We start from the raw sequence: 20,587 nt of genomic DNA, 5'->3' as shown, positions 1-20,587 counted from the left end.
ATAAGCCACAGATGTTGTTACCAACAATATATGGCTCTTGGATGAGGACTACGTTCATTTTGCAAGGTGGCAGGAGGTTGAGGAGGGCAGCAGAAGCTGCCTTGCAGCGATGCATATTTATCTGTAGATCTTAAGGGCTGAACTCGAACTGAGTACCCTCCGCTTCCTCCAATATGTCCTGATGCATAGTGCGCCCCATAGGAGACGTAAGCAGCCAGGTTGTTCGACGCTAGCTTATCCGTATAATATATGCGGAGTTGCACCTTGTAGAACCCATAGTTCAGTCGGTTCTTTTGCGCTGCGGGGGTTCCAGAAATACCTGTTAAGGAGGATAACCACGTTCATTGTCACGCGCTCGGTTTTCGCTACCTTAACGCTTTCCAACCTTCTGTCGGAAGCTTCGGGTTGAACCTTGTCAGGAAACTAAGAATAGCCCTTGGTTCAGAGGGTTCAGACGGCAGCCACACCCTCGCTCTAGGTCGAGACAGGATGTCAGCAGCGTCGCAAGCCGTCAGCTTGGCCCCGGGGTAGACCTCGCCAACCTTGGTGATAGCAGCCTTGTAAGGCGCTGACGATCTTTCGTCCTCACAAGCGATCAGCTTTACGTTACCCTGGACCATTCCGCACCTGCGCAATCGGGGGGCGGATCTGGCTTTTCGTCCATCACTTTCGTGTCGCAAGTACCCGTCTAACCAGACTAACCAGACTTACCCCACTGGTTTCTTGGGATCCTTCCGCCTGCATCGTTTTGGTCGATGACGCCAATGATCTTCCGATCCTTTACCACTTCCGCAAAGGACCTCGACCAAGTGCCGTGGTTGGTTGTCTTGGCCTTCTTGCTCGCTGGTTGCGCTATCTCTATCGACCTTTATCGCTTGTTTCTTTGGCTTGTAGTCAGAGCAATGTCAAAGTCTGGGATTACCGCCTTTGCCCAGGCCAGTCCTCTGGGATTTTTTAATAATCCTCCTTAGACGCTTGGTCCTCTCTTATGCGGTTGGTGGCCAGCCGTTTGAGGATGCGGAACGCCTTCTTCTGTACCAGAGGCCCTTCCTGGTTAGGTGGTGTCCTCTTGAACTTCTTGGCCGTGGTTCTTACCACTAGATCAGCCTTAACACGTCAGGTTGTACTGGCTGGTTAGCCGCTCCTACGCTGATGGGAGGTTTGAGCAGGTCATTATGGGGTGTCGGGGCTAGTCGGCTGTATTGTTCGCTGGCCTTGGCACGTGTTGAAGTCGCTTGGACTCGTGCTTTCGTAGCAGTACTCTTGCTCTTCTGGTCGTCGCTGGTTGCGAGTTCCGACTTCTTTTGAGTGCCGTACTCAAGATTTAATTTACTTATGTTCTTTGTATTCTCCATAGTGGATCCCACAAGCTGCAGAGAAAGGACAGGTCCACCCGGGCAGAGATCCGCTGTTCCCGGGTAAGGCTGACTTAGAGCAGGCGGTCGCCACTTTCCTGAGCCCACCGTTTGAGCCCATCTCTGAGATTTACTGCTGGACAGATTCCGCCATCGTCCTTGCATGGTTAAACCAGCCTGCTCCTGGACCACGATCAGAACACAATTGTGCGGACCTAACCAGTCGTGGCGTGTCCCTTCAGGAGTTGGCCGATAGCACCCTCTGGTGGCGTGGCCCCCAATTGTTATCAACGCCCAAACTTCAATGGCCAGAAACTTCGAATCCACACCCAGTCACTGAGTTAGAGCAGCGCGCGGTGAAGGTTCATTTCATAAAGCTCCCCGCCGATAATTTCCTTAAACGTTTCTCCAGACTAGACTCTACGAGTCCTGGCATACGTTCAAAGATTCCTAAGTCGCTCTCGAGCTTCGATTGTTGCGAAGTAAAAGTTCCATACCCGCATTAAACCAAATTTCAAATCTATTTCCATTTATAGATAACCAGGGTACCTTAAGAACCAGGGTACAAAACCTGCAGTATGACAAGCTGCAGTATGACGAGCTATCCTATCATTCTGCCCTATAGTTGTCGACTTTCCCGGCTCCTGGTCCAGTTCAGACCCCAGATTTCTCTTCATGCCAATTAATGGCACGCCTGATCCGATCGAAGTATTGGTTTCCGAAAGTGAAAAATCTGGTAAGGGCAGTGATAACCTCATGCAAGACATGCACAATTTTCAAAAAGAGGTTGCAAACCCAACTAATGTGCGATATGCCTATCGGTCGAGTCTCCTTCTCAAGACCTTTCACTTACACGGGAGATAAAAAAATATACAAGGCGAGCATTCCTCATTACCAACGGGTACGTTGCGATAATGCAAAAACGTTCGTAGGTGCCGCAACGTTGATTTTTCGAGACTTTATGCGAGCAGTCCAAGAATCCGTGACTGATACCTATAGCCATCAGGGACTCGTGTGGCGGTTCATCACACCGGGGGCTCCACACATGGAAGGCTGGGGTGAAAAATTTAAAAACTCTTTTCTACAAATCCACTGGCACCCGCAAATATATTTTCAAGGAGCGTTGCACGCTTTTATCCAAGATCAAAGGCTGCGTGAGTGCTAGGCTGGTTTCTACAATGTCTGAAGATCCGTCAGACTTGTGGCTTTAACTCCATTTCCTGATAGGCAAGCCGTTGCCTTTTACTGCTGAGCCTGAAATCAAAGGCAAAGCTAAATCGATCATTAATCGGTGGCAACACCTAAATGCTAAGTATCAGCAATTCAGTGTACAATGGAAGGAGGAGAATTTAAAAGAACTCCGAAAGGGAGCAATTATCACGTTCCTACTAGGAATTTAGAAATTGACGACATGGTGGTTGTTAGGGAGGACAACATGCCGTCGACTAATTGGGGTCTCGGTAGAATCGTATCGTGCTACCCAGAAGCCGACGACAGAGTTAGAATGGTAGATATAGGCACTGCGCGTGGAACCATCAAACGTCCGGTCCACAAAGTAGTTCTCCTGCCTATGGAGGGTAAGGCAACCTCCGAGTCTTCACAGTAATTCCTTCTGTTCCCGCTGTCCACTCCTTAATCGCCACTAAAACGACTTCCTTTTTGATTTGTTGGTTTTTGTTTCTTCCAAGTAAAAGTTTAGAATGGCTCCTCGTCCTCGCCCTCGCACTAGTTCGACCCTTGTCAGCAGATGTTCTCGAGGTATAAAGTCCTACCGCTGCCGAATCTCCCAGGTTATACATCCGCTACGGAAATGCAACAGATTCCTGAGGCTCAGTTCCGAGAAGCGTCTCCGAGCAGTCCTGGCTAACAAATATTGCCACAATTGCCTGGCCCACCAGCACTGCGAAGGAAAATGTTTGCTCGACGACCATCAAGTCGAGGTCGGGCAGTTTTCAAATTGAGACAGTCCTGAAGTTCGACCCCAGTCTGTGGATCCGAACACTATTTCGGGCCAAATTCAACGACATAAGGCTGGCCGATGAACAATTCCACCGTCCGGCCACCATCTCCCTGGTGCTGGGGTCCGATGTATATCTACAGATGATCCAACCCGGACTCCTAAATTTGCAAGATGGGCTGCCTGTCGCTCAGAGCACGGTGTTGGGGTGGATTGTGTCTGGAGCCTGGCGTCAGTCCTGATGTGTTGCTTCAATGTACTGTCGCGCAAGGGGAGGAGAATGTCCGCGCCAAGGCGCCCAGATTTTCGAGCAGTGCACTGAAACAACCGACCAGCAGCTTCCTTCCAGATCTACTCTCATTTCGCTCTCTGGTTGTTCTCAGTGGCTCTCCGCTCACTTCAATAGTCTTAAGTAAACCAGTGTATAAACTAGCGTTAACGAGTGCACAATCATTAATGAAGTGAAGTCTAAAGTGAAACAAAGTCTACGAAGCCATTTTATACCCTTGCAGAGGGTATTATGATTTCAGTCAGACATTTGCAACGCAGTGAAGGATACGTTTCCGACCCCATAAAGTATATATATTCTTGATCAGCATTACTAGACGAGTCGATGTAGCCATGTCCGTCTGTCCGTCCGTTTCTACGCAAACTTGTCTCTTAGTTTTAAAGCTATTGGACTGAAACTTTCTTAAAAGTCTTCTTTCTTTGGCAGGTAGTGTAGAAGTCGGAACCAGCCGGATCGGACAACTATATCTTACGGCGCCCATAAGAATAATCGGCAAAAAAATATTTAAAAAAATTATGTCTTTGGTGTTTTTTAACATATAACCTTGAAAATACCATTTTTATTTAGTTCTGAATTTCGAATTTAATTTTATCAAAATCGGAAGACTATATCATATAGCTGCCATAGGAACGATCGGAAAATTGGTGGGAAAATAATATGAAACAAATTATAGCTTCGGTGCTTTTGACATATTATCTTATACTATTCGGAATATAACTTTTTGTATTTTTAAGAACTTCGAATTAAATGTACTAATTTTAACTGCAAGGGTATACCAACTTCGGCTTGCCGAAGTTAACTTCCATTCTTGTTTATTTCTGTACCCTGACGTTCATATCTCCCAGGAAATCCCCTACCCCTGAAGGAAACCAAAAGAAAATCCACCCCACTTCATTACACTTACTTTGTCGCTGGCATATCTCCAGGCGGGTCCGTTAGAGTCAAGCAATAGAGTACTGTGACGAGGAACCGTGAACTCGAAAGTTGTCTAGACCCAGTGAGCCTTGCCCAACTGAGCAGGAATTTGAGCGAAGGACGAGCGGTCGATCGATTTTTGGTTTCAAGATGCGTTGTCCTGGAGACTCCAGCGTTTACAGGCGAAGTCCCGGAACACCAACCGAACAAAACCCCGAACCACACTACCAGCCAGAAAGGGCGAGCAGTCGACCCCTTAAGGTATTCAAGAGGCGTTTTCCTGGAGAGGTCCAAAACCTCAAGAGGCAGAGACCACGATACATCGAGACTCACAGAAGTAAAATAAATAGCAGAGCAGAGGACATCGACAGCGACATCAGTAGACATCACCGACAGGCACGGCACGATCGCCGCGGATAACTCATTGAGTAGCGCAGGAACGTTACGGACGTCAAGCAATAGGGTGAGGCTGGGGTGGAACGTTTGTCTGCGCTAGGCGTAAAGTGAAGTGAATAGCTAGGAAGCTTCCTGGTGTCACAATTGACTGTCAGCGCGAACTGAGCGGACCACCTAACATTTCAGTTAAAATTTGTATTCTATTTATCTACAGATCTAGCCCAGCAGACCAACAAAATCAGTTCGTTACATCTGGCGCCCAACGTGATTGTCCTAACAGTGAAAGCAGCAGAAGCAGAATGGGAAAGAAGTGAATTTACCACCTCAAGAAGGAGAACTTCGCTCATGTCGCACAGAATCTTAATATCACACTGGATGGCAGATTGGACGACTTGAGGAAGGCATTGTCTGAGTATTATTCAGAGACGGAGAACGACCCACAAGTCGACGATGTCTGGGCCGAGCTGGAAGCAGCATACCATGACAGAGCCGGCCCGAGTATCACATTAAGAAACGCCGAAGGGGACACCCTAGTGAGGCCGATAGGAGAGAAACGAGCCAGAATAGGAAACCAACTGCGCTGACCTCGAAACCCAGCCAGACAGACTATGAAAAGGTCGCTAAACAAGTCCGCGAGTGGTAGTTCAGATTCGTCGGTGCGGTAAAACCATTCGAGTTCCTGGAGCATATGGAATGGTCACCAACACATACGGCCTGGATTTGGACATGATTCCCCGAGTGATGCCGGAATTTCTTAAAGGAATGGCTGTGGTTCATTGCCAACAACAAGCAATAGAGATCCTTGGTGCAATTCATAGAAATCTTTCACACATATTTTCTTCATAGAGATTTCTTCACCAGGGTGGCGGATCAGGTCAGCCAACGGAAGCAGGGCTACAGCACGTCGTTCAAGGACTACATGATCGACATCCAGACGACGGTGAGGCCACTCAACTACTTGCCAAGAGAGACCCTAAGAATTATTAAGGGGAACTGTACACCGAGTCTAATGATCTTCCTAAGAGAGTACAAGATGGCGGAGCTGGATACGCTGATGATCTTAGCCGATGAGTACGAGAAACTGGAAAAAGAGCGGGAAGCATTCGCACAGGAGAACAAGTTCTCGAGGACCAAGTCGGCGGCCCCAACGCAAATCACGTGCAGAAGGTGAGAAGAATCAGGCAACCACGATAAGCGAGGAAATGACTAGTGGTCACCACCACACCAAGCCCAACGGCAACAGGCAACCGAAGCACCACGAGGAGGTCCATGGACATCAGCCCATCAGCAACAGAGACAGTCAAACAATACCATATGGAAGCCGCCAAGCACCACACAGAGGCCACAAGAAACAACCCATGTCACAGACCCGCAGGAGGAATGTCGAAAATGTGGTGGGAAGGGACACTGGGCTCGAGGATGTCGGAACCAACGTCTGTTTTTCTGCTGGGTATGCGTCGAGTGCTGCCATCGAGCAGGAAATGGCCAACGACCTCAGCCGCAGAGAGGCGAGCGGGGGTCACACTGTGCACTCCAAACTAACTGGCAAGCTAATCGAAAAGGAGCAGCAGTTGTCCGCAGCGGTGATGATTGGCGGGAACAGCAACAAAGCCACAATCGACACCGGGAAAACCTAGCTGCTCTAGGAAGACTTACAAGGACGAGACGGCAAGTTAGGTTGGTAGACGGAAAATGCGGCGGATTATATGCACAGCTCGATGTGTAGGTCAAATTCGTCAACAAAGAACTAACCATGAGCCTGTTGATTTTACCAGGAACAGTGGATCCGTTGGTGTTGGGAAGGAACTTACTTACAAGAGCCAGGAACCGACACAATGGATGGCTGGAGGACAAGTGTTCCAGCGTCTAAAGGAACAAAACCTGAGGCTGAATCCGGAAAAATGCCAATTTTTGAAGAAGAGATAAACTATACAACAACGGAGAAGGAGTGCTTAGCAATTGTCTGGGCGATCTGAAAGCTTAAGCCGTATCTAGAAGGTTACCACTTTTACCATATGGCTTTAAAGTGGCTCAACAGCATTGAATTGGCTGGCAAAATGCTAACCCAAGTGCTTGTCCTGATAGATAGACTCTCGAAATGGACGAAACTAGTGCCGCTGCGTAGTGCGACAGCCGAGTCGCTTTGAAAAGCATTTAGGGGGCGCATAATCGCAAGGTACGCAAGGTACCACCCGAAGGTGGTCAAAACGAGCAACGGAGTACACTTTGCGAGCCGCATCTTCAAAAGTTTCCTGCCTGAAATGGGTGTTAGACAGCAATTCACAGCACCCTACACGCCACAGGAGAATCAGACAGAGCGAGCAAATAGAACGGTCAAGACCCTGATAGCGCAGTTCACAGGGCAGGACCAGATAAACTGGATCGAGAAGTGGCCGGAGAATATGTTAGCAGTGAACCCGGGCATATCGGAGTCCAGCCTGTATGATAGGGAAACTTTGGGCACTGGACGAGCCACGGAGACCCCGGAGGAAAATGCCAAGAAACTAAGGGAAGTATTTGAGATCGTACGGCGAAATCTGGAAAAGGCATTCCAGGACCAAGCCAGACACTACAATCTGGGAGGAGGCAATGGACGCCAGCGGTGGGGACGTAGTATGTGTCAAGGAACACCACCTGTCCAAAGCGGCCGAAGCATTCGTTGCAAAAATAGCCCCGAGGTACGATGGTACTTGTAGATTTCGTCTCTCCGGTGATCTGCAAAATACGCCACATAAATACATAGAAAGAGCGGAGCAACAACAAACAAAAGGGAGATCCAGAACGCAAAGCAACAGGATTCAGCGTCCGGCATTTGCCAGAGTCATCCGTGATCACGCCATGTGGAGAAGACATACATGGAATACGGCACAAGAACACGATAAAGGGTGTACGCTGACCCCAAAGATGACGCAACGGCTTCAGCGCCGGGCGCGAGCCAGAGACAACCAATTACGCCACTTAGAAGAGAGGTACAGATCTACACCGTATTTAGTTATTCACACAAGACAGAAACACGCATCGCGCCAGAAAGAAAAACACGGGAAAAACCTGGAATGAAAAAGATATATATGTCGGTCCAATCAAATTTACAACTCACCACGGGCAGAAAATCCCTGCCGCAAACGAGGGCCAAACGGTATTTAAAACCGATGGGGATACTGTTTTTAAGCATAGGGACAACGAACGGCATAGGCTGGTATGAGCTGAAAAAAGAGATGAAATGAAAGACAAGATCAAATCAATAGATGCCAATTCACCATTGCCTACAGAATGGGGCGCCTCTATCACTAGACGATTGTCACTGGACGAAAGAGGCGATCGATAGGCACAAGCAAATACTGGAAATATCAGCAAAGGGTGTGTTTGTGCCTAACCGAAGTAGACACTTCCGGGTCACACCGCGGGAAAAGGGGGTAATGAGCACTTGTCGCTGGCACGGGGACGCTTTGCTGGCAGGACGATCGTGTCGCGGCAATGGTAACGAAGGCGATGCGGAACTGCGCTGAGGTTGAGCTAACGTAGGTTAGCTGCTTGTGGAGATAGTGTATTACGAGCCCTATCCCAGAGGTAGGAAGTAGAACCGCGGAGTTATGAGATGTGTTGATAACTGTTTTATTCTTCATTTGAAACATGTTTATATACTACTTGGAACACGGAAGCTTAGTGTAATGATTTGTGAAATAAGCTATATTCTAAAGTAGGTCAGGGAATTATGATTATGGTGCAGTTGGCTCAGCTAAAACTGCAACATGTGCTGACTGCGTTGGCGCGTCAGTGTGCCGTTGAGTGGGTGAGTCGGTGAGTTAGTGAGACATATAATATGCTGATCAGCAATTCACATATGCAGTGGGTGCTACTATACGCCTGGTACTGGCACTGCAACATGTGCTGACTGCATTGGCGGGTCAGTGAGCCGTTGAGTCGGTGAGATGGTGAGTTAGTCTGCAGTGAGTGCTACTGAGCGCCTGGTACTGTTCTCAACTTGGCTACTGCTTGATTTGTTGGGTGTGGTCATGTTGAGCACCTTTGGGTACGAACATTCTCCCCCCCTCCATTGAGGGGTACCCTCAAATAAGTCGTGATGTCGGTCAGCTCTTTCCCGGCTCCTGGTCCAGTTCAGACCCCAGATTTCTCTTCATGGCGGCAGCCAATTAATGGCACGCCTGATCCGATCGAAGTATTGGTTTCCGAAAGTGAAAAATCTGGTAAGGGCAGTGATAACCTCATGCAAGGCATGCACAATTTTCAAAAAGAGGTTGCAAACCCAACTAATGTGCGATATGCCTATCGGTCGAGTCTCCTTCTCAAGACCTTTCACTTACACGGGAGATAAAAAAATATACAAGGCGAGCATTCCTCATTACCAACGGGTACGTTGCGATAATGCAAAAACGTTCGTAGGTGCCGCAACGTTGATTTTTCGAGACTTTATGCGAGCAGTCCAAGAATCCGTGACTGATACCTATAGCCATCAGGGACTCGTGTGGCGGTTCATCCCACCGGGGGCTCCACACATGGAAGGCTGGGGTGAAAAATTTAAAAACTCTTTTCTACAAATCCACTGGCACCCGCAAATACATTTTCAAGGAGCGTTGCACGCTTTTATCCAAGATCAAAGGCTGCGTGAGTGCTAGGCTGGTTTCTACAATGTCTGAAGATCCGTCAGACTTGTGGCTTTAACTCCATTTCCTGATAGGTAAGCCGTTGCCTTTTACTGCTGAGCCTGAAATCAAAGGCAAAGCTAAATCGATCATTAATCGGTGGCAACACCTAAATGCTAAGTATCAGCAATTCAGTGTACAATGGAAGGAGGAGAATTTAAAAGAACTCCGAAAGGGAGCAATTATCACGTTCCTACTAGGAATTTAGAAATTGACGACATGGTGGTTGTTAGGGAGGACAACATGCCGTCGACTAATTGGGGTCTCGGTAGAATCGTATCGTGCTACCCAGAAGCCGACGACAGAGTTAGAATGGTAGATATACGCACTGCGCGTGGAACCATCAAACGTCCGGTCCACAAAGTAGTTCTCCTGCCTATGGAGGGTAAGGCAACCTCCGAGTCTTCACAGTAATTCCTTCTGTTCCCGCTGTCCACTCCTTAATCGCCACTAAAACGACTTCCTTTTTGATTTGTTGGTTTTTGTTTCTTCCAAGTAAAAGTTTAGAATGGCTCCTCGTCCTCGCCCTCGCACTAGTTCGACCCTTGTCAGCAGATGTTCTCGAGGTATAAAGTCCTACCGCTGCCGAATCTTCCAGGGTATACATCCGCTACGGAAATGCAACAGATTCCTGAGGCTCAGTTCCGAGAAGCGTCTCCGAGCAGTCCTGGCTAACAAATATTGCCACAATTGCCTGGCCCACCAGCACTGCGAAGGAAAATGTTTGCTCGACGACCATCAAGTCGAGGTCGGGCAGTTTTCAAATTGAGACAGTCCTGAAGTTCGACCCCAGTCTGTGGATCCGAACACTATTTCGGGCCAAATTCAACGACATAAGGCTGGCCGATGAACAATTCCACCGTCCGGCCACCATCTCCCTGGTGCTGGGGTCCGATGTATATCTACAGATGATCCAACCCGGACTCCTAAATTTGCAAGATGGGCTGCCTGTCGCTCAGAGCACGGTGTTGGGGTGGATTGTGTCTGGAGCCTGGCGTCAGTCCTGATGTGTTGCTTCAATGTACTGTCGCGCAAGGGGAGGAGAATGTCCGCGCCAAGGCGCCCAGATTTTCGAGCATTGCACTGAAACAACCGACCAGCAGTTTCCTTCCAGATCTACTCTCATTTCGCTCTCTGGTTGTTCTCAGTGGCTCTCCGCTCACCTCAATAGTCTTAAGTAAACCAGTGTATAAACTAGCGTTAACGAGTGCACAATCATTAATGAAGTGAAGTCTAAAGTGAAACAAAGTCTACGAAGCCATTTTATACCCTTGCAGAGGGTATTATGATTTCAGTCAGAAATTTGCAACGCAGTGAAGGATACGTTTCCGACCCCATAAAGTATATATATTCTTGATCAGCATTACTAGACGAGTCGATGTAGCCATGTCCGTCTGTCCGTCCGTTTCTACGCAAACTTGTCTCTTAGTTTTAAAGCTATTGGACTGAAACTTTCTTAAAAGTCTTCTTTCTTTGGCAGGTAGTGTAGAAGTCGGAACCAGCCGGATCGGACAACTATATCTTACGGCGCCCATAAGAATAATCGGCAAAAAAATATTTAAAAAAATTATGTCTTTGGTGTTTTTTAACATATAACCTTGAAAATACCATTTTTATTTAGTTCTGAATTTCGAATTTAATTTTATCAAAATCGGAAGACTATATCATATAGCTGCCATAGGAACGATCGGAAAATTGGTGGGAAAATAATATGAAACAAATTATAGCTTCGGTGCTTTTGACATATTATCTTATACTATTCGGAATATAACTTTTTGTATTTTTAAGAACTTCGAATTAAATGTACTAATTTTAACTGCAAGGGTATACCAACTTCGGCTTGCCGAAGTTAACTTCCATTCTTGTTTATTTCTGTACCCTGACGTTCATATCTCCCAGGAAATCCCCTACCCCTGAAGGAAACCAAAAGAAAATCCACCCCACTTCATTACACTTACTTTGTCGCTGGCATATCTCCAGGCGGGTCCGTTAGAGTCAAGCAATAGAGTACTGTGACGAGGAACCGTGAACTCGAAAGTTGTCTAGACCCAGTGAGCCTTGCCCAACTGAGCAGGAATTTGAGCGAAGGACGAGCGGTCGATCGATTTTTGGTTTCAAGATGCGTTGTCCTGGAGACTCCAGCGTTTACAGGCGAAGTCCCGGAACACCAACCGAACAAAACCCCGAACCACACTACCAGCCAGAAAGGGCGAGCAGTCGACCCCTTAAGGTATTCAAGAGGCGTTTTCCTGGAGAGGTCCAAAACCTCAAGAGGCAGAGACCACGATACATCGAGACCCACAGAAGTAAAATAAATAGCAGAGCAGAGGACATCGGCAGCGACATCAGTAGACATCACCGACAGGCACGGCACGATCGCCGCGGATAACTCATTGAGTAGCGCAGGAACGTTACGGACGTCAAGCAATAGGGTGAGGCTGGGGTGGAACGTTTGTCTGCGCTAGGCGTAAAGTGAAGTGAATAGCTAGGAAGCTTCCTGGTGTCACAATTGACTGTCAGCGCGAACTGAGCGGACCACCTAACATTTCAGTTAAAATTTGTATTCTATTTATCTACAGATCTAGCCCAGCAGACCAACAAAATCAGTTCGTTACATCTGGCGCCCAACGTGATTGTCCTAACAGTGAAAGCAGCAGAAGCAGAATGGGAAAGAAGTGAATTTACCACCTCAAGAAGGAGAACTTCGCTCATGTCGCACAGAATCTTAATATCACACTGGATGGCAGATTGGACGACTTGAGGAAGGCATTGTCTGAGTATTATTCAGAGACGGAGAACGACCCACAAGTCGACGATGTCTGGGCCGAGCTGGAAGCAGCATACCATGACAGAGCCGGCCCGAGTATCACATTAAGAAACGCCGAAGGGGACACCCTAGTGAGGCCGATAGGAGAGAAACGAGCCAGAATAGGAAACCAACTGCGCTGACCTCGAAACCCAGCCAGACAGACTATGAAAAGGTCGCTAAACAAGTCCGCGAGTGGTAGTTCAGATTCGTCGGTGCGGTAAAACCATTCGAGTTCCTGGAGCATATGGAATGGTCACCAACACATACGGCCTGGATTTGGACATGATTCCCCGAGTGATGCCGGAATTTCTTAAAGGAATGGCTGTGGTTCATTGCCAACAACAAGCAATAGAGATCCTTGGTGCAATTCAATCTTTCACACATATTTTCTTCATAGAGATTTCTTCACCAGGGTGGCGGATCAGGTCAGCCAACGGAAGCAGGGCTACAGCAAGTCGTTCAAGGACTACATGATCGACATCCAGACGACGGTGAGGCCACTCAACTACTTGCCAAGAGAGACCCTAAGAATTATTAAGGGGAACTGTACACCGAGTCTAATGATCTTCCTAAGAGAGTACAAGATGGCGGAGCTGGATACGCTGATGATCTTAGCCGATGAGTACGAGAAACTGGAAAAAGAGCGGGAAGCATTCGCACAGGAGAACATCGAGCAGGAAATGGCCAACGACCTCAGCCGCAGAGAGGCGAGCGGGGGTCACACTGTGCACTCCAAACTAACTGGCAAGCTAATCGAAAAGGAGCAGCAGTTGTCCGCAGCGGTGATGATTGGTGGGAACAGCAACAAAGCCACAATCGACACCGGGAAAACCTAGCTGCTCTAGGAAGACTTACAAGGACGAGACGGCAAGTTAGGTTGGTAGACGGAAGATGCGGCGGATTATATGCACAGCTCGATGTGTAGGTCAAATTCGTCAACAAAGAACTAACCATGAGCCTGTTGATTTTACCAGGAACAGTGGATCCGTTGGTGTTGGGAAGGAACTTACTTACAAGAGCCAGGAACCGACACAATGGATGGCTGGAGGACAAGTGTTCCAGCGTCTAAAGGAACCAAACCTGAGGCTGAATCCGGAAAAATGCCAATTTTTGAAGAAGAGATAAACTATACAACAACGGAGAAGGAGTGCTTAGCAATTGTCTGGGCGATCTGAAAGCTTAAGCCGTATCTAGAAAGTTACCACTTTTACCATATGGCTTTAAAGTGGCTCAACAGCATTGAATTGGCTGGCAAATTGCTAACCCAAGTGCTTGTCCTGATAGATAGACTCTCGAAATGGACGAAACTAGTGCCGCTGCGTAGTGCGACAGCCGAGTCGCTTAGAAAAGCATTTAGGGGGCGCATAATCGCAAGGTACGCAAGGTACCACCCGAAGGTGGTCAAAACGAGCAACGGAGTACACTTTGCGAGCCGCATCTTCAAAAGTTTACTGGCTGAAATGGGTATTAGACAGCAATTCACAGCACCCTACACGCCACAGGAGAATCAGACAGAGCGAGCAAATAGAACGGTCAAGACCCTGATAGCGCAGTTCACAGGGCAGGACCAGATAAACTGGATCGAGAAGTGGCCGGAGAATATGTTAGCAGTGAACCCGGGCATATCGGAGTCCAGCCTGTATGATAGGGAAACTTTGGGCACTGGACGAGCCACGGAGACCCCGGAGGAAAATGCCAAGAAACTAAGGGAAGTATTTGAGATCGTACGGCGAAATCTGGAAAAGGCATTCCAGGACCAAGCCAGACACTACAATCTGGGAGGAGGCAATGGACGCCAGCGGTGGGGACGTAGTATGTGTCAAGGAACACCACCTGTCCAAAGCGGCCGAAGCATTCGTTGCAAAAATAGCCCCGAGGTACGATGGTACTTGTAGATTTCGTCTCTCCGGTGATCTGCAAAATACGCCACATAAATACATAGAAAGAGCGGAGCAACAACAAACAAAAGGGAGATCCAGAACGCAAAGCAACAGGATTCAGCGTCCGGCATTTGCCAGAGTCATCCGTGATCACGCCATGTGGAGAAGACATACATGGAATACGGCACAAGAACACGATAAAGGGTGTACGCTGACCCCAAAGATGACGCAACGGCTTCAGCGCCGGGTGCGAGCCAGAGACAACCAATTACGCCACTTAGAAGAGAGGTACAGATCTACACCGTATTTAGTTATTCACACAAGACAGAAACACGCATCGCGCCAGAAAGAAAAACACGGGAAAAACCTGGAATGAAAAAGATATATATGTCGGTCCAATCAAATTTACAACTCACCACGGGCAGAAAATCCCTGCTGCAAACGAGGGCCAAACGGTATTTAAAACCGATGGGGATACTGTTTATAAGCATAAGGACAACGAACGGCATAGGCTGGTATGAGCTGAAAAAAGAGATGAAATGAAAGACAAGAACAAATCAATAGATGCCAATTCACCATTGCCTACAGAATGGGGCGCCTCTATCACTAGACGATTGTCACTGGACGAAAGAGGCGATCGATAGGCACAAGCAAATACTGGAAATATCAGCAAAGGGTGTGTTTGTGCCTAACCGAAGTAGACACTTCCGGGTCACACCGCGGGAAAAGGGGGTAATGAGCACTTGTCGCTGGCACGGGGACGCTTTGCTGGCAGGACGATCGCGTCGCGGCAATGGTAACGAAGGTTACTGCGATGCCGGACCACAGGCGATGCGGAACTGCGCTGAGGTTGAGCTAACGTAGGTTAGCTGCTTGTGGAGATAGTGTATTACGAGCCCTATCCCAGAGGTAGGAAGTAGAACCGCGGAGTTATGAGATGTGTTGATAACTGTTTTATTCTTCATTTGAAACATGTTTATATACTACTTGGAACACGGAAGCTTAGTGTAATGATTTGTGAAATAAGCTATATTCTAAACTAGGTCAGGGAATTATGATTATGGTGCAGTTGGCTCAGCTAAAACTGCAACATGTGCTGACTGCGTTGGCGCGTCAGTGTGCCGTTGAGTGGGTGAGACGGTGAGTTAGTGAGACATATAATATGCTGATCAGCAATTCTCATATGCAGTGGGTGCTACTATACGCCTGGTACTGGCACTGCAACATGTGCTGACTGCATTGGCGGGTCAGTGAGCCGTTGAGTCGGTGAGATGGTGAGTTAGTCTGCAGTGAGTGCTACTGAGTGCCTGGTACTGTTCCCAACTTGGCTACTGCTTGATTTGTTGGGTGTGGTCATGTTGAGCACCTTTGGGTACGAACATTCTCCCCCCCCCATTGAGGGGTACCCTCAAATAAGTCGTGATGTCGGTCAGCTCTTGGCCGAATTGTATAGGAAACACCTAACAAATCAATGACCGCGGCGGTTCATGTTTGTGATTTAGGTCACTCATACCTTCTTGATGCTGCTTAACACTCCCCGTTGCGATAAAATTTAATTACCATGGGGACAGAAATTATGCCTTCGTAGAACTTGATTATTTGGCACGTCTGTGGTATGTGGTCTTTCTGCAACAACACTTAGGTATTTCTTGGTTAAATTTAGAAATGTTGAACAAAAGTCAGGCTTCTTATTGGTTTTAAGTTGATGGGAAGTCGGTTCTGTATCAATTGGTTTTTCTTTTGTAGTATAAAGTGCTGCAATTAACTATTATGTATAGCGGTTGATCCTCGATCGGACGAGTCAGTGTCGCTGGTTCTTGATTGGCTATATCTAACTTCAGGTTCCCTTATTTTATGATCCATCAATGCTAAGTTCGTTAAACGAATCCTTTCCTTGGCGCATAAGCAGCATTCGATCCTGCAAGATCATCTCTGTTTTCTATTAGATTAGGGTTGATTTCCGTATCAGATGAGGTTTCTTTATTGAGATAACCTGTGATTACATAACCAAGCCTTGTGCCTTGTGCCAAAGGTTTATTAGGTCCTAGTTCAAGACGTTCACCGGAAATTACACGAGAAAATACTTCAACCCCTAAACTTAGGTCAATGGGTCCTGGGTGCCGAAAGTAAGGATCGGCTAATGGCAGTCCCTCGGGAATATAAGGATCAGTTGTAATCGGTACTGACGGTTGGTCTGTAATGACTGTGGGCATAATAAATACCTCTAATAGTTTTTCAAACCCTGATGTACATGATGAGAGCTTTAGTGTTGATCTAATTGCTGTTTATATCTTTCCTCCGATTCCAGATATTTCAATCGGTGACATTTCCTTAAGAGATAGCAGATCTGCCATTCTCCTTGAGATAAGATTCACCTGTGATCCACCATCTATTACAGCGCGACATGTTTGTAATTGACCGTTTGGCCCTTGTAATGAGACCTTGGCGAGACCTCCTATGTTGTCGTAGCCTGCAATGGTTACTGCGCCGGCCACTGGATTGCTAGTCGGTCCTTGGTGAAACAGTGAATGATGCCGTTGCTGGCAGACTCGACAAGTGGTCGGTGATCCACAGTTTTCAACCTTATGAGCTGTAGACAAACAATTTGTGCATGCTCCTACTTGAATAATGGCTTGACGCCGTGCTTTGGGGTCCATTTGCTGGATACGGCTACATGCTCTAAGATTATGTTGTCCTAGGTGACAAATCTTACAGCTCTCTTCGTTGTGAACTGACTGATGGCGGAGTGTTGCTGTAGGTTGAGCGCTTATCGTCTCCAGTATGCATGCGCGCCGCTCAATAAACGTTGGAATTTCCGTTGGTGCATCCGCTGAATTTTCTAGAGCAGCTAGAGACTGCTGGTCTAGTTTTCTTCTGATAAGAAAACACAGGATTGTATCCCAGGATTTTGTGCTGATATCGAGGTTTTTAAGAGTATTGATTGAGTTTTTTATAGTGTCATGTAAGGCCCTTAGTTGGCGCGAGGAGCCGTCTATAGGCTTATGGTCAATAATTGTTGCAATGGCGGCGAATACTAGTATTTTTCCGTTCTGGTACCTGGCCTTTAAACGTAAACAGGTGTCGTTATAGCCACCCTGTGAGAAGGCTGTGTCTGTCAAGACGTTTTTCGCTTCACCACAAAGCGAACTCTGTAGAATATGTAGTTTTTGACTGGCCGAATATGGTTTATTATGTACCAATTCCACAAAGAGATCATAGAACCGTGGCCAGTCTAGATACTCGCCGTTGAACTCCGGAATGCTAATTGGCGGAAGTGCCAAGTTTAGGCTCATTGGCGAGTCGTTTTCTCGAAGCAGTTTCATTTCGTATTCCTCGTATAATGTGTGGAATTGAGCTAGCTCTGCTTCTGCCAGGGCTGCGGCCCCAGGTGTGCTGTCCAATTCGTCGTGGGCTTGCCTCAGCAACGCCCAATGGAGATCCAGGTGCCTTTGTAGGGCTGGCGTTACGGTTGGGGCGTTCGAGGCTAATGTTAATGATGACTTCAATTCGTTGCATCTTCTCTGCAACTGTCGGATCACCGTGTCAATTGTGGAATCTCCTTTGACTTGATCTCTTGTTGTGATCTTGATGTTGGCCGAAGTTCGTCTCAGGGCCTTCGGACAGTCGACATGTTGTCCAGAAAGATATTCTGATATTTTTCAACCAGCTCCTTGAGTGCTACTAATCGTGAAGAGTACTCACTTCCAGTGGGTAATGCCGTCTGCTGGACTTCTTCATCTAGGTCGCAAAACTGCTGCCAGAGATCGTTTAACTGATTTAGCTTACCGGAATAATAGCCGTCTCGGTGGCGTCGGTCGGAAGAATCCTTGCCATAATTCTTAATGAGCTGTTGGATTTTCCCCTGCAGCTCGATTTGGGTGTCTAGTTATCGATTGACTTGTGTGACTTGTTTCCTCAATGAATGAAGTAGACATATTGTGTGTCTTGGAAACAAAGAATCCTGTGAAGCTGGATGAAGCTAAGTATCCTGTGAAGCTGGATGAAGCTGACGTTCCTGTGACGCTGGAAGAAGAAGCGTATCCTGTGAAGCTGGATGAAGCTGAAGTTCTTGTGACGCTGGAAGAAGAAGCGAATTCTGTGAAGCTGGATTAAGCTGAAGTTCCTGTGACGCTGGAAGAAGAAGCGAATCCTGTGAAGCTGGATGAAGCTGAAGTTCCTGTGACGCTGGAAGAAGAAGCGTATCCTGTGAAGCTGGATTAAGTGAAGTTCCTGTGACGCTGGAAGAAGAAGCGTATCCTGTGAAGCTGGATAAAGCTGTGAGTCCTTAGTGGGAAGGGGGTTGCTTGAGTGTCATCCTTTGTTGTTAAAGGATCACGTCGGGGTCACCAATGTTTGTGCCTAACCGAAGTAGACACTTCCGGGTCACACCGTGGGACAAAGGGTAATGAGCACTTGTCGCTGGCACGGGGACGCTTTGCTGGCAGGACGATCGCGTCGCGGCAATGGTAACGAAGGTTACTGCGATGCCGGACCACAGGCGATGCGGAACTGCGCTGAGGTTGAGCTAACGTAGGTTAGCTGCTTGTGGAGATAGTGTATTACGAGCCCTATTCCCAGAGGTAGGAAGTAGAACCGCGGAGTTATGAGATGTGTTGATAACTGTTTTATTCTTCATTTGAAACATGTTTATATACTACTTGGAACACGGAAGCTTAGTGTAATGATTTGTGAAATAAGCTATATTCAAAAGTAGGTCAGGGAATTATGATTATGGTGCAGTTGGCTCAGCTAAAACTGCAAAATGTGCTGACTGACAGGGTGAAAACTCGCAGCGAGTAGATTGCAACGCTTCGACATCGGTATCCACAGACGATGAACTATCGATCAAGCAAGGATGGTGTGCCCAGACACAGAAACATCGAAAGGAGGATAACGCAGTAACGAGCAGCTAGCTAGGGATTGATAGCCGATGATTATCATTATAACACATGGAGTATTGGCGCGGGAGAATTTAAATTCGTCGAGGCAGGCGCAGGGGAAGGGAATGCAAACTTGATCAAGGCCCGGCGCTGTGGAACTCAGGATATAGCTGTGCGCGTCGCGGGGCATCAAGGAAGCAACGAGGGGGCGTCGAGGGAGCGCCAAAAGAGTCATCGAGAGCGTTGCAGAGCATCAAGGAAGCCACGAGGGAGCGTTGAGGGAGGGCCGAGGGAGTCACCGGGAGCGTTGCAAGGTCTCAAAGGCTACAAGATACACGAGGATTAAAGCCGAAAAGAGGGCACGAGTTTATTTTGTTTCCCGTGGAAAGGGGGGAATGTGAGGAGTGGAATAACTCCCCACAAATTGCAGCAGCAATTATACAATGTGGCCTGCCGGCTACCATATATGCGGAGAATTAGCACGTAGAACGGCATGGCGAAGATGCGAGCTTAAAGAAATGAGTTTAAAGAAAGATAGTTTGAAGAACGAGAGATTGGAGAAAGTAAGGCTGGAGACTAGAGGTTAGAGAGAAAAAGAAAGGAAATAACGGAACGCACTGGACTTTGGACTCTGCCGTGAACTTTAAGGTAGGAGAAAAGGTGCCACACCTCAGCAGCAGGACGGCGTGACTGCTTGCCACACGCACTTGGAGTGGAGATTAAAAGCGGGCCGTGCGCAAGAGGGAGCTGGATCAGTCGATCACGAGGAATTAATCCAACAAGATCAGTCAGCTATCAAAGAACCAAGTCAACCAGCAACATGAGAACAACAATGTTGACTTGTTGTTCTCGTGCTGCAGTAAGCAGCGCCGTGGGAAGACTACGCGGAGCAAGATCGCAACGTCGAGACGTTCGGGATTAGGACATCAGGAATCTCCGAATCGAGACACAGGTAGATGAGGTCTAGAGGGCATCACACGGCTAACTCAAGGCGGTTTGTTTCTTACTTTGTCGTGACCACAACCTGGCACAGCTTCAGGCGGGTCCGAACTCAAGGGGAAAGTTGTCTAGACACAGTGTGCCTTGCCCGACTGAGAAGGACCTGGCGCGAAGGACGAGCGGTCGATCGATTTGTGGTTTCAAGATGCGTTGTCCTGGAGACTCCAGCGATTACCGGCGAAGTCCCGGAACAGCAACCGAACAAAACCCCGAGTGCCAGAGAACCACACTACCAGACAGAAAGAGCGAGCAGTCGACCGCTTAAGGCATTCAAGAGGCCTGGAGCGGTCCAAGACCTCAAGACGCAGAGACCACGATACATCGAGACTCGGAGAAAGCATAATAAGAAGCAGAGCAGAGGACATCGGCAGCGACATCAGTAGACATTACCGACAGTTACGGCACGATCGCCGCGGATAACTCATTGAGTAGCGCAGGAACGACAC

General features: G+C 47.8%; 1 protein-coding gene across 1 annotated transcript; it reads left to right on the top strand.

Moving 5' to 3' along the window:
* Positions 1-13,596: 13,596 nt before the first annotated feature.
* LOC139352755 (uncharacterized) lies at positions 13,597-14,277 on the top strand. Its single transcript, XM_070995385.1, has one exon. The coding sequence runs from the start codon at positions 13,597-13,599 to the stop codon at positions 14,275-14,277; it is 681 nt and encodes a 226-aa protein (XP_070851486.1).
* Positions 14,278-20,587: the final 6,310 nt, after the last annotated feature.

Source organism: Drosophila suzukii, chromosome 3 (assembly GCF_043229965.1).
Source record: "Drosophila suzukii chromosome 3, CBGP_Dsuzu_IsoJpt1.0, whole genome shotgun sequence".
Lineage (NCBI taxonomy): Eukaryota > Metazoa > Arthropoda > Insecta > Diptera > Drosophilidae > Drosophila > Drosophila suzukii.
The sequence above is the reverse complement of the archived record's forward strand: the minus strand, read 5'-3'. Positions and strand labels throughout refer to the sequence as shown.